A 12,660-nucleotide genomic window follows, 5' to 3' on the forward strand; every position below is an offset into this window, starting at 1 on the left:
GTACCCCTTAAGAGGACATTTTCACCAACCTATGTTTTTTCTTTTCCCTATAATTTCATTAATCACCATTATTATGAAAACCTAAGCTTTTTTCTCTGATCAGAAATTTTGTGGGCCATTATTTCTCTGTGTCACATCTTCATCATCAAGGTTTTACTTCCATGGGATGAATGTGTATGATTGCTACCTAAGACAAAATGTTGCAAAGGGCAGCAAGCAATGCATATTCATGGTGGTGGGCCAGCCACATCAGGACAAAACAGTCAAAATGGCTGGATCAAAGCCTCCAAGGTACGTTTGTTAATATATATATATAATTGTTCTTATACCATCAATCTGGATTGATTTTTTTTCCAATGTCACTAGTAACATATACTATATCTTGTTGGACATTATGTTCATCAACATAAGACCTAGGAGGTATCAAATTATCAATTTCAGGCAAATTTAGAATGACCAACACTCTCATTTTCTCTTGATTCCCCAAACTAGTTTTGAAAATTAGTGGATTAAGATTAAGATGGCTGGCAACCCACATGCATAAAAATGATGTTTCTCTTTCAATGTATAGTAATTTCCTTTTTTTTATGCATCATTTTCTGAGTGGTTCATGATATATGCATAACATGACACGGTGTAGGATTAATTGATGGTTATAGATAAAGGAAAGGAAAATAGATTAATGACATTAGGAATGACATAGGATAATGGTGTAGTTCTATGAGCTTCATGGCTGCATAACCCTTATCCGTGTTTCTAAGAACTGAAGTTCTCATCTGCATTATTAAACTTTAACCTTTCGAATAAAATTAATTCACTGTTAATGATGAGGCAAACAAATGATAACAGATATGGAGGAGAAGGTGGCTGAGACCCTCAACATCCTGTGTGATGAGGGAGACTCATTTGCTAAGAGGGCAGAAATGTATTACAAGAAGAGACCAGAGCTGGTGGATTTTGTGGAAGAAGCCTTTCGAGCTTATAGAGCCTTAGCAGAAAAATATGATCATTTATCAAAGGAACTCCAAAGCGCGAACCGCACTATAGCCAGTGTCTTCCCAGACCAAGTTCCATGTCATATTGAAGAAGATGATGAAGAAGAAAGTGACACAGGAACTAATTTATCATCACCAGACTCCAACAATCAACCACATAATAAACCATCCATTCCTAGAGTTCCCAAGACCCCAAAGATGGACTTTAGAAGTCCATTCATGTTGCTCTCCAGAAAGGGTCCACTTAAGAGGATTTCTAGCTCAACAAAATATGTTCCAACAATTTCAAGCTCAGGTCTGACCAAGGTTGAAGCCTTGGCTGATATTGACAAGCTTCAGAAGGAAATATTGTCGCTCCAAACCAAGAAAGAGTTTGAGAGGAGTTCGTATGAACGCTCCTATGAAAAGTACTGGGAAATTGAAGACCAGATCACAGTAACACAGAAAAGAGTTTGCAGCTTGCAAGATGAGTTTGGTGTTGGCACAGTGATAGAAGACAATGATGCTAGAGCTTTGATGGCGGCCACAGCTCTAAAATCATGCCAAGAGACCCTGAACAAGTTGAAAGAGATACAGGCACAATCATCTAATGATGCTAAAGAGGAGTATCAAAGGGTTAAGAAAGCTCATGAGAAGTTTGAGACCCTTAGAGACCAATTCATTTCTAAATATATGAATCAACAAAACCAAGATGATGTGGACAAGTCTGAGAATGTAGGAACAGATAAAAAATGCATAGATGAAGACATGGAGCAAGAGGAGCATGACGTGGGGATGTTGAGAGAGAAGATCAAACAAAAGTTGGAGGAAGATTCAAGTAATTCCCTCACCGTGACTGAAATGGCTGAGTGCATTGATGAGCTTGTAAATAAGGTTTGTACCTTGGAAACTGCGGTTTCATCTCAGACTGGAATGGTAAAGAGACTAAAATCAGAAACAGATGGACTTCACACAAATATAAAGAAGTTGGAAGAAGACAGGGAAATGCTCATAGAAGGCTCAGAAGTTACCAACAAGAAGCTAATGGAATTGGAAGAAGAGTTGCGGAGAGTTAAAATGCTCAACCAAAGTGTCAGAACTCAAGACAACACCCTCCAAACACACTTTACTGAAGCTAGCTGTAACCTTGAGCACCTTTCTGGAAAATTGAATAACATGAAGCCAGATGAGGAGGAGGAGAACTTGGTACTTTACAAGAAGAAGAGAACTGCTTCTGATGATAAATCAGGGAAAAAATCTGAAAAACATCATGATAACTTGTCTGTTGATAACACAGATGTCAAGACAATAAAGGAAGACGATGGTGAAAATGTTGATACTAACAAGTCCAATTTGAATGATGGGTCTTTTATGAATGAAAGGATTCAGAAGCTGGTACAACAGGATAAGGATGATTTATCTGATACAGTGAGCAATCTTGACACTGAATCACAGGATCTGGACATTAGTGAGGAAGATCAACCTAACTGGAGGCAGATGTTTATAAGTGGATTAGATGACAGAGAAAAGATTCTGTTGGAGGAGTACACATCAGTTTTAGTGAACTATAAGGATGTCAGGCTGAAGCTCAATGATGTGGAAAAGAAAAACCGTGACAGCATTTTTGAGTTGACTCTTCAGGTAAGCAAATGATGAAATTTACTTAATTGTATAATTATTTTAACAAATCTGATATAGATTTAGAAATTGTCATAATTATACATAATAACTTATTTTTTACAACTATACATAAGGAAGCAAGATGAAATTTCAAAACAAGAATAGAACATATTAAATATTTTAGCATGATTTTATTATTAGCAATATGGTATTCACATTTTTTATTTTATTTTTAAGTATAAACAAACATCCACTTGCATGAGTATTCATAGAGTAAGAAAGAAAAGCTCCATTTATTTTAATTGAGATTATTAAGTCACGAAATAAAAATTGAATATTTTAAAACTGTTGCCAAAACAATGCTTTAGAATTTCTCCTTACAAATAGTGTACATTCCAGTCCTACTAATGTAGAATTTCCCCTGCAGCTAAGGGAAATGAAGAACGCTCTTTCCACAAAGGATAAAGAGATACAGGTTTTACATCAGAAGCTGGACAATCCAGATGCAAATCCTGATGAAAGTCCCTACACCATCACCACAGAATACAAATATACACCACAGGAAGCACTTCTTCGAAAAGCAGGTCAAGGTGCTAATGTGTTGGACTCCGAAAATTCGCCTTCAAATTTAGATGCAAATGCAGCCGCATCCCCTTTGGCAGAACAAGTTGAAACTGAAAGCACAGGAAAAAATGCCTTCTCATCTGTGAGAATGACACTAGAGAAGCTCATGGCACACCAAGATAAGTGCCAAGACCTTTCTAACTTGGAACAGAAGTTTCGCTCAGACATTGACAACTTGCTGGAAGAGAACCTAGAGTTCTGGTTGAGGTTTAGCACTTCAGTACATCAGATTCAAAAATTCCAAAACTCTATTCAGGACTTAAAAGCTGAGCTGAAAACAATAAGGGATAAAAACAAGAAGTCTGAAGGGTATTCACATTCTAAACAACAGCCTATTCAATCTCAGCTCAGGCCAATATTCAGACACCTGAGAGAGATAAGAACCGAGTTATCGCTGTGGGTGGAACACAATGCAGTGTTGCATGATGAACTGCAAGGAAGGTACGCGTCTTTGAGCAACATCCAAGATGAGATAGCAAGAGCAGGGAACACGGAATCCGGCGCTGACACTGCAGAGCTAATTAGTAAGTACCAAGTTGCAAAGTTTCAGGGTGAGATTCTCAACATGAAGCAAGAGAACAGCAAGGTTGCAAGTGAACTGCAAGCAGGCCTTACACTTGTGAAGGGAATGAAAACTGATGTTGAGAAGACACTTGATGAGCTAGATGAAGCTATTGGTGTTAACAGTGGTGTTCCTAAGAATAATGGTGAGATGAATCACTCCACTAGTCGTGCTCGAATACCCTTGAGGTCTTTCTTGTTTGGAGTCAAGTTAAAGAAGCAAAAGCATCATCCTTCACTATTTGCATGTGTAAATCCAGCATTGCAAAGACAATACAGTGTCAATGATGAAGCACCAGCCCCAATATAGATCAACTTCCACTACCCTATTAAGTACTTGGATTGAACTCTAAATTATGTAGCAGTATGATTGTGACAATATATACAACCTGTGTATGTTATCGAGCTGTTTTTCATTTCAAGATTGGTTCTGCTTCTATTTGCAAGATTGACATACAATCCTTTCTTATAATGCATGAGTCCGTGTGTATACACATTCCAAAAGCAAATGATTTTATAATATGCGTGCATTTTTTGATATAAAATTGTTTTCTAGCCATATCTTTGCAAATGAGTTTTGATAAAAAAACAGGAGTTGATTTTTCTAAGATTGTCAATGCTTTAATAGCTGAAGCAATCGATAATACTATGGGCATTTCCATGACAAATAACTTGGAGTTCCCTTGTAGCATGCTAGATCAGCTAGGGAGAAATACTCTTTTATCATTGACAAGGAGCCTTTCCATTGCTGGAAGAGTTACTTTGTCTCTAGCTTTCATAATGAGCCTTCCTATTTGCACCCTGCAAACATTTGTCATTTCGGTCTCCGTCATTTTTTATGAAATTGAGAAGAATTGTAGGGATTTTATTGGGGATGTAATGCTGTAGGAGAAAGTACTCTCCAAAGTCAGAGGCTGGCTTAGGCTTCATAATTTGAGAAACCTAAATCAAGCTTGTATGGTTAAGTTGGGTTGATTGCTGATAGCAAATAAGCTTATATTGTAAATTGTTTAGCTTGGGTTTAGATTTAGATTATTAGCTTTAACATCTCTTCAACTCAGAAAGTTCCTTTTAACTTGAAATGGAAAATATTATTTGAGTTTTGCGTAGTTACTTTGGAAGAATAGCAATGGGGCTTTTGTTCAAAAAGAATGTTAGTAATATACTATTTCTAACACACTCTTTATTATTGATTGGAATTTATTAAAAAAACAATTTTTTATTCGTCTCACTTCTATGATTTTATTTTGAAAGGATAGTTACTTTGGAAGGATAGCAATGGGGCTTTTGTTCAACAAGAATGTTAACATTGAATACAATCTTTATTATTGAATGAAATTTATTAAAAAAACAACCTTTTGTTCATCTCATTTCTATGATTTTATAATTTTCAATAAATTTTAACATAAAGAACATTATTAGAGACTAAAGAATGTTGCTAGTACTCCTTTTTATTGAACTCCATATTAGTGACACGTGATATTTAGTCAGAGAAGTTAATGGAGAATTCTGCTTGTCTGCTATTCCTTCCTTAGTTCTTGTGCAGTTGTGCTTATGCCTAATGAAGCTGGGATTAGTTTACCTCGGTTATTTAGTCAGTTTTTACTTTTCTTGGGTCTTTGGGCTCGTCTACTATTAAAAGAGAAAAAAATGACAATTTGCAGAACATCATAAGTTGTTATCTCATTTAAACTGAAGAGTTATTTGTTTTATTTTAAATGAAGGGACATCATATTGATTCATTCAAATTGAAGAGCTATTTTACTTCATTTGAATTGACAAGTTGTCTTGCTTTAATCTAAGGATTATAATGTTTCATGCAACGCATTTTCACCTGTCACCTGCTTAAAGAGAGATCAAGTCACCTAAACGAAAGATAATAGTAGCAATATTGAACGTTGAGACCGGGTGGTATGATATATATACTTCCCTAGTGTGTAAAATTAGCATAGGACAGAAGACAAACCCACCGGATTCATTGAAGAAGAATTTAACATTATGAATTGTTTATCGAGTGGATATATACAATGAGTGATCAACTGTTCAGTAGTGGATATCGTGAGCGAGATGGTATATCAATTGGTGTCATCACTCTTTCTTTCGCAATGTGCTCCACCTCTGCAAATATTTGAATAATCCATGACGATGTGTAGAATGAAAAGTAAATAAAAAAAATGTTATACAATTACTAAATTGCATCAAATTCACAAGATAATTAGGGAAAGAAAAGTATCTTCAAGGATTGTCCCCTGAATCCAAACTCATTTTTATTAAGACTCAAGTCATCGCATTAGACATCCCTATGACAATATTTTCCCAAAAAATTCAGGTTTGGGAAAAGTGGATGATTCACCAGCATCTTAACCTGACAAACATAATAAATTACATGTGTATACAATCCTATCATTCCTCACATCCCAACGAAACATGAAAATTCGGAGGGGAAGACATGGTCACAATAAAACTCTTTGCCACCAATAATTTTATTTTATTCCTTTTAGAGGCACGTGTTAGTGACACCTAACAAATAATGTCTATCAAAATTGATAAGTTGTCAACAGATCCAATTTCAGTAGGCTACATAAACAAGCTAAAGCTGCCCCTCTCAACAACACAATCCAAGTCAAATTGATCAATATGCCTACAGATGCCAAAGGTCAAGCCAGACCAATGGTGCTTCCAATAATAAATGCAAGCAAAACTGACAGGCCCAATCCAGGAATAGATTTTGATATTCTATATTTATTAGTTATTTATTGGTTTAAATTTATCCACCTAGAATAGAATGCCCTTTACTCCCTTTCAATTACCACTATATAACAACAATTTTTCAATTGTGAGACAAATTCTAGCAACTTTATCTAACAAAACATTATTAGATATTCTAGGACTAACAAGTGTTCTTGGTCTCAATATTATCTAATATGTTCTTTTTAATATATTTTTTATTATTAATTAAAATTTGTTGAAAATACAAAATTAGAGAGTTTCTCACTCTTAAATGAATTTCACTTATGATTTTTTAATTTTTAATAAATTTTTTAATCAATAAAAAAGTTTATTAAAAAGTAGCGTGTTAAAAGATGTATTACTATTAGTACTCCTTTTAGTAAAAATTGGCATTTCATTAATATGTCGTCAACCATGCACCACCAATGAAATGCATACGCGGAGTTAAAAAAAAAATCAAATATTATAACGAATAATGGCCATACAAGCCCAAATATTTAGGGTTGTAAAAATACCTTGGACAACTGCGTGGTACTTCTCTGAATAGGAAAGTCATCACTTTTAGCCATGGTTGCCCAATTACCTTCACCCCACCTCCGAACAGCAGCTCTTAGTTGCAAGTCCTCTTCCTCAGACCATGGTTCTCTTTTCTTTTTCATGGATGTGTAGCCACTACCTGATCCTCTGGTTTCCACAGCTCTCGTTGAGGGTACATTTGGCAGTGCTTGTCTCTTAACGGTAACTGGAAAAACAATGTTTGTCTCTTGCATCCCCGAACTAGATGACTGTGAACTTTCCATATTAGCAATTCTAGATGAACGAAAGACTGGAACATTTATTGTCAATGGAGCCTGAATCACTGAGCTTGTAGGGGTGGACTCATTCAGCTTAAAAGATGTCATCATTACCTAATGAAGATTTTGTTTACACAAACACACTTGTCAGAACTGAAGAACAAGAATTAGCAGTCATCAGCAAGTTTATAATTTAAAATTGTTCAAGGGAATAATGGGTGATACAAATTAAGAAAAAGCTACAAGGAAATAATAATAATATGTACTTCCTCTCCTGCAGTTTAATTCAATGGTTCAACTCATTAAATTAATTTTTTTCAATATCTTATAATAATTATTATTAATTTAAATAGTTAAATCTTCTGTACTTCAAAATAAATGACAGAAGCCTAAACCAAAGAATAATGCTATTCTTTTCCAAATCCAATTGGGAAACAACCTTAAAATGCACATACACATAAGCACGAATCCAGCCTAAGACCACAAGCCTTTCTCAAATAATGTGTTTGGGAATCAAATTCTAATGTAAGTGTAAACTCGAACTCAAGCCCAATTGGTTCATCTTCACAAGTTATGGAGGAAGAAATTTATTACAAGAAACATGAAATGACGGAGCAACTAAATACCCTAGATTCCTCTTTCAAGTTAAATTATCATCTTTAAGAAAGTGGTAAATATAATTAAGTAAGACAGGAACCAAATTAAGGCTTAGCATATCTGGATAAAATTTAATAATTATGTAAATTATTATACACCTGCACACATGCTGAAGCTTCTGCTGCAATTTCCTTGTTTGGGCGAGGCAATGCTTCTCGTTCACATTCTAAGTCACTATCATCATCCTGTGATTAAGATTTCAAATATATATGAATGTAAGAAAGTGCTGTACAAATTTAATAACTTAATTAAGAGTAACAAATCAAACAAAAAAAAAAACAGTAAGACAAAAATAGCGCAAAACTGATTTGAGGAGCATATTGAAGATTAAAATGCTGGTGTAAATGGTTGCTTACAATTTTCATTAATCTGCATGTGATGAATATTCATGTTCATGACGAACTCAACTATATTCTCCAGTTACGTACTTGATACAACACTGTTATCTTTGTTACAAGAACATTAAACTTTTATTAACATGGAATATACTTTTTTCAAAGAAATCAAAGTAGTTTTTAGGTATGTACCCCAAAAAAAGTAGCTTTTATGAATACAATTTCAATCAGTATAGTATAACTATAATGGCCTGAATATGGCTTTTAATGGTAGTATAACTAATAAATTTGAGATTTCAAAAGCACAAAGAATTGAATAGAAGGCTACAAGCCTACAACACATCCACACTGGGTAAAATGATTTTAGGTCTATTAAAGCATTGTAGGTAGTTGAATGGTGGAGATCGAGACACTCACTTTTTAATAAGCCTGGGTCTAATGTGGTAGGGCTCTTAATTAGGTATAGTCCCCTCGGGCCAAAAGGGTGAAGAATAAGAAGATATAATTGAGATATAATTAAAATATTTATGAAAATAAAACTCTGCCACCGCCATTGCATGCCTTTGAATCTTATCAATTGACTTGCTAACAGAGGAAAGGTAGACACTCACTTTCTGTTCATAAAAAGGACTCAACTTTTATAGCAAAAGGCAAGTGTGCACAAAAGCTTACTGACATGAATACAAATGGGCAAAGCAATGTATGTACCATATCCACATACATTTGGAACGATAATAATATTTAACATATTAGGCATTCAAAGATTAATTTTCATATATTTAGAAAATATGATGATATTTGGATACCCAAAATTTATAAATATTCCACTATTATATTTTATTTTTATTTATCTTTTTCTTACTCTCACATCACATCATATCATAATCTTATTAATCACTTATCTTTTTTTTTCCTTCTTTTCCTATCTCATTGAAAGTGTCTATACCCTTGAGATACCCAAATATATTTTTCCTTTTAAGAAAAGAATAAAGGTAAAGAAAGATTTAAAAAAAGACAAAAAAAAGTGAAGCAAGAGATGTTAAAGGAAAAAGAAAAAGTAAAGGAAGAGAATAAGTATTTATAACAACTCATAAATTTATACTTTTAACCTCCAAAAATTATTTAACTATTATACTCTTTCGTACAACGGCAGTGCTTACTGATCAAACCGTAGCATAGAGGAGTAAATACATACAATATAGCACCTGGTACTCTATCTTTTCATATAATAAAGAACCCTAGCAACAAATTATTTCTTCGATGAAATCATTGCAGTAAATTTACATAAATTTCATAAAATGCACATTGGTAAAGAAGTGATAAAAAATTATTTTTTCATAAAACGAAGAGTTTCTATATATCCCCAAAAAATAGGAGTAATAACAAAAAGGATAGGCAGCAGGTGCATATAATTAACTTGGAATTCGAAAAACTCAGTTAAATTCTACTAATCTGAACATTAAAAACATAAATTCAAAACATAGATTTAAGAACAACGCAGAACAGTAAGAAATTTGATCAGAATTCCAAATCCAATATAAATATAAATATAACAAAAAGCACAATATGGACATTATAATAATGCGAACGATCAAAAAGCGTCTTATGTATACAAACCAGAGGTTGATTATCGAGGTCCGAATTTTCATCAAAGGAGTGACCATACGCTAGATGACGCCACAGCATCTGATACTCTCTGGCATTGGAAATTCCAGTTGAGGTTTTGGCCACCAAATCATCCCAGTCGAACTTCGAGTCTGGATAATTGGCCAATTCCTGAAGCAACGTCAAAATTGTTTGTGCGTTGTACCTACATCATAACGTATCGCACAAACTACCACTGCTTAGAAGAAAATTAAACAACACTACAAGCGCAGCAAAATCGTGGATGAAGATTTTGTTTTGAAGAATGAAAAAGAACGAAGGAAGGAAAAGGAAAGAGACCTTTGCAATAGAACAGCAGCTTCATCCTCACTGAAGAAAACATTACTTGTCTTTTTCATCTCTCTCGTCGTCGTTCGGAATTTGCAGAAGAGAACAGTCCCACTCACTCTCTCTCTCTCTCTCTCTCTAATATTTCTCCCTCTGCAACGAAATTTGTGCTGTGTTGTTGGATAAAAAAACGTGACCCCTTATTTATATATAGTGGAAATCGGAGGTGTACGGGAACGTACAGATGCGTTCGTTGCGTGGGGAGGGGGAAATTACGAGATTACCAATTTATCCTTCAAGAGATTCAGAAGAATGTGAAAAGTAAAAACTACCATTTTTATATCATTTGGTTGAGGCAATGATGGATGACTCGGTTAGTATAGCTGAGTTGGAATTAATGATTTACTTAGTAACAGGATTTGATTTTTATTATTTATAAAAAAAATTTGAATAAGTATTATAAGTAAAATTAATCTCTCAATGAAAGATAGAATAGTCGTGTTCTTTAATCGAAAAAAGATATCATTCTATATTTTTGTTATCTTATTCTTGCCTTTGATATTTATCTATTTTTTAATCTATTATTGTTTAATTGATATAGATGCTATTAATTTGTTGATAAAATATAATTTTAATATTCTTCTCAATCTGATTGTGTATTGGAATTTTATTTGTTAATCGACCAGCTCAGATCAGCATCAACATTATCATCGGTGTTCTTGAGTAGTCATTCAGGTCAATAATCACAACATTCATTTTGATTATTCTATTTTTTTTGTCTTATTCTCAGCTTTCTAATTTAAAAATCCTCTACTTTTATTTTCAAAAGGTGTATTTTTTACCTTTTATAACTAACTGTTATTAAATATTAACTATAATCATCTTTAAGGTCGAAAGTGAAGTATTTTTAAATTACTTCATATAATAACAAATTATAGAAAGTAAGACAAATTTTATAGCACTAAAATAAAAAAAATTTAAAGGGACTAAAAAATATAAATTATTAATAAAGAGTATTCTTATAATAGAAATATAGAAATCATTTGATGTTTTTATAAATTAAAAGTATTTAATTAGGTATAAAATATTTATTAATCAATTTTTTAAGTTAAAATAATAGACAACTATAAAATTATTAATAAAATATGTACAAATATGTAATAAAATTCAATGTCAATGCTTACAGCTTTATACTTTTTACCTTGTAAAGTACATCTCATTTTAAAGCAAACAAATCACAAATAGTTAATGAATAATATTCTATTGATACCCATGTATCTATTTACACTAGTAAAAGAAATATGAGATAGAGAAGTGATATATATAAATATAACAAGTAGACATGGCAAGAATATCCGTACATGCATACCTGTGGATATCCGTTCGAATCCGTTCCAACTTTGACGGGTAATACTCAAGTTGATTGAGTATGAGTTCGGGTTCAGGTTTTTTTCAATAACCAAAAGTCGGGTACGGATATGGGTATGAGATTACTACATCCGTCCCGACCCGAACCCGGATCCGCCCGCCACTTAAAATTTTTAGAATTTTTGCATAATTTAATCAAAAGGCCTAGAATTTTTATTACTAGTTAATTTTATTTTAGAATTTTTACATAATTTAATATTCTTTTCTTAACGATTTTTATAGACACATGCACTATAATAAATTTATTGATATAAAAGTAGTTAAAAATAAATGTTTAATAATCAATTTATTTTTTCTAAAATCAAATTTTTAATATTTTCTTTAAAAAAAATTATTTTTCTAATTTGAATTGGATACGAGACGAGATCAGGGAGTATGAGAACATGTTGAGGAGTCGGATCGGGGATTAGAAAGACAATACTCGTTCCCGCCCCATTGCCATGTCTAATAACAAGTGATATGACACACCATTAAAAAAAAGATGAAAAATAAAAATGTGATGAATATTTATAATATTAAGATATTCATATGTTCATAATTAATCAATAATTTTTTTTATCATAATTGACAAAAAAATCATGTCATTATACCATTTTTCAATTGAACTAGTGCCTTTAATAAATAATGTTGTTATATCCCTATAGTGAGTATCATCTAAACCTTAAACCACACCAAAAAGTAATAATGTTGCTATACTTAGATCAAGTATTTAGCATAATTTATGATATATTTATAAGTTATTTTTATATTAGTTTAATAAGTTTTTCAAGATAGTTTGTGCAAACAGCTTATAATTTATATAAAAAATAACTTCATTTATTCTTCAATTATAAAAATAAGTTATATACATAAAGTACTTATATAATAAACACTTATTCAATACACAATTAAAGTTTCATATTTTAAAATTAATATTGTCTAAACAACATATGTAAAACCTATCATTATCCTAGAATAAATTTATCATGATCTTGTATAGTTTGAGGTAGGGACGGACAAACAATT

The 12,660-nt window shown here is 32.7% G+C and overlaps 2 protein-coding genes across 2 annotated transcripts; one reads left to right on the plus strand and one right to left on the minus strand.

Moving 5' to 3' along the window:
* Window positions 1–173: 173 nt before the first annotated feature.
* On the plus strand, window positions 174–4,332 carry LOC114395468 (protein NETWORKED 2A-like). The gene is made up of 3 exons (XM_028357260.1): window positions 174–291; window positions 850–2,615; window positions 3,022–4,332. Exons 1-3 carry the CDS (start codon window positions 198–200, stop codon window positions 4,087–4,089), a joined length of 2,928 nt encoding a protein of 975 aa, XP_028213061.1. The 5' UTR covers window positions 174–197; the 3' UTR covers window positions 4,090–4,332.
* A 1,402-nt stretch (window positions 4,333–5,734) lies between these two features.
* Window positions 5,735–10,412, minus strand: LOC114395478 (telomeric repeat-binding factor 1-like). The gene is made up of 5 exons (XM_028357271.1): window positions 10,240–10,412; window positions 9,913–10,105; window positions 8,059–8,145; window positions 7,025–7,417; window positions 5,735–5,897 (listed from the first exon to the last, which is right to left on the minus strand). Exons 1-5 carry the CDS (start codon window positions 10,296–10,298, stop codon window positions 5,868–5,870), a joined length of 762 nt encoding a protein of 253 aa, XP_028213072.1. The 5' UTR covers window positions 10,299–10,412; the 3' UTR covers window positions 5,735–5,867.
* Between the last annotated feature and the right edge of the window lie 2,248 nt (window positions 10,413–12,660).

This window comes from Glycine soja, chromosome 2, assembly GCF_004193775.1.
Source record: "Glycine soja cultivar W05 chromosome 2, ASM419377v2, whole genome shotgun sequence".
NCBI lineage: Eukaryota > Viridiplantae > Streptophyta > Magnoliopsida > Fabales > Fabaceae > Glycine > Glycine soja.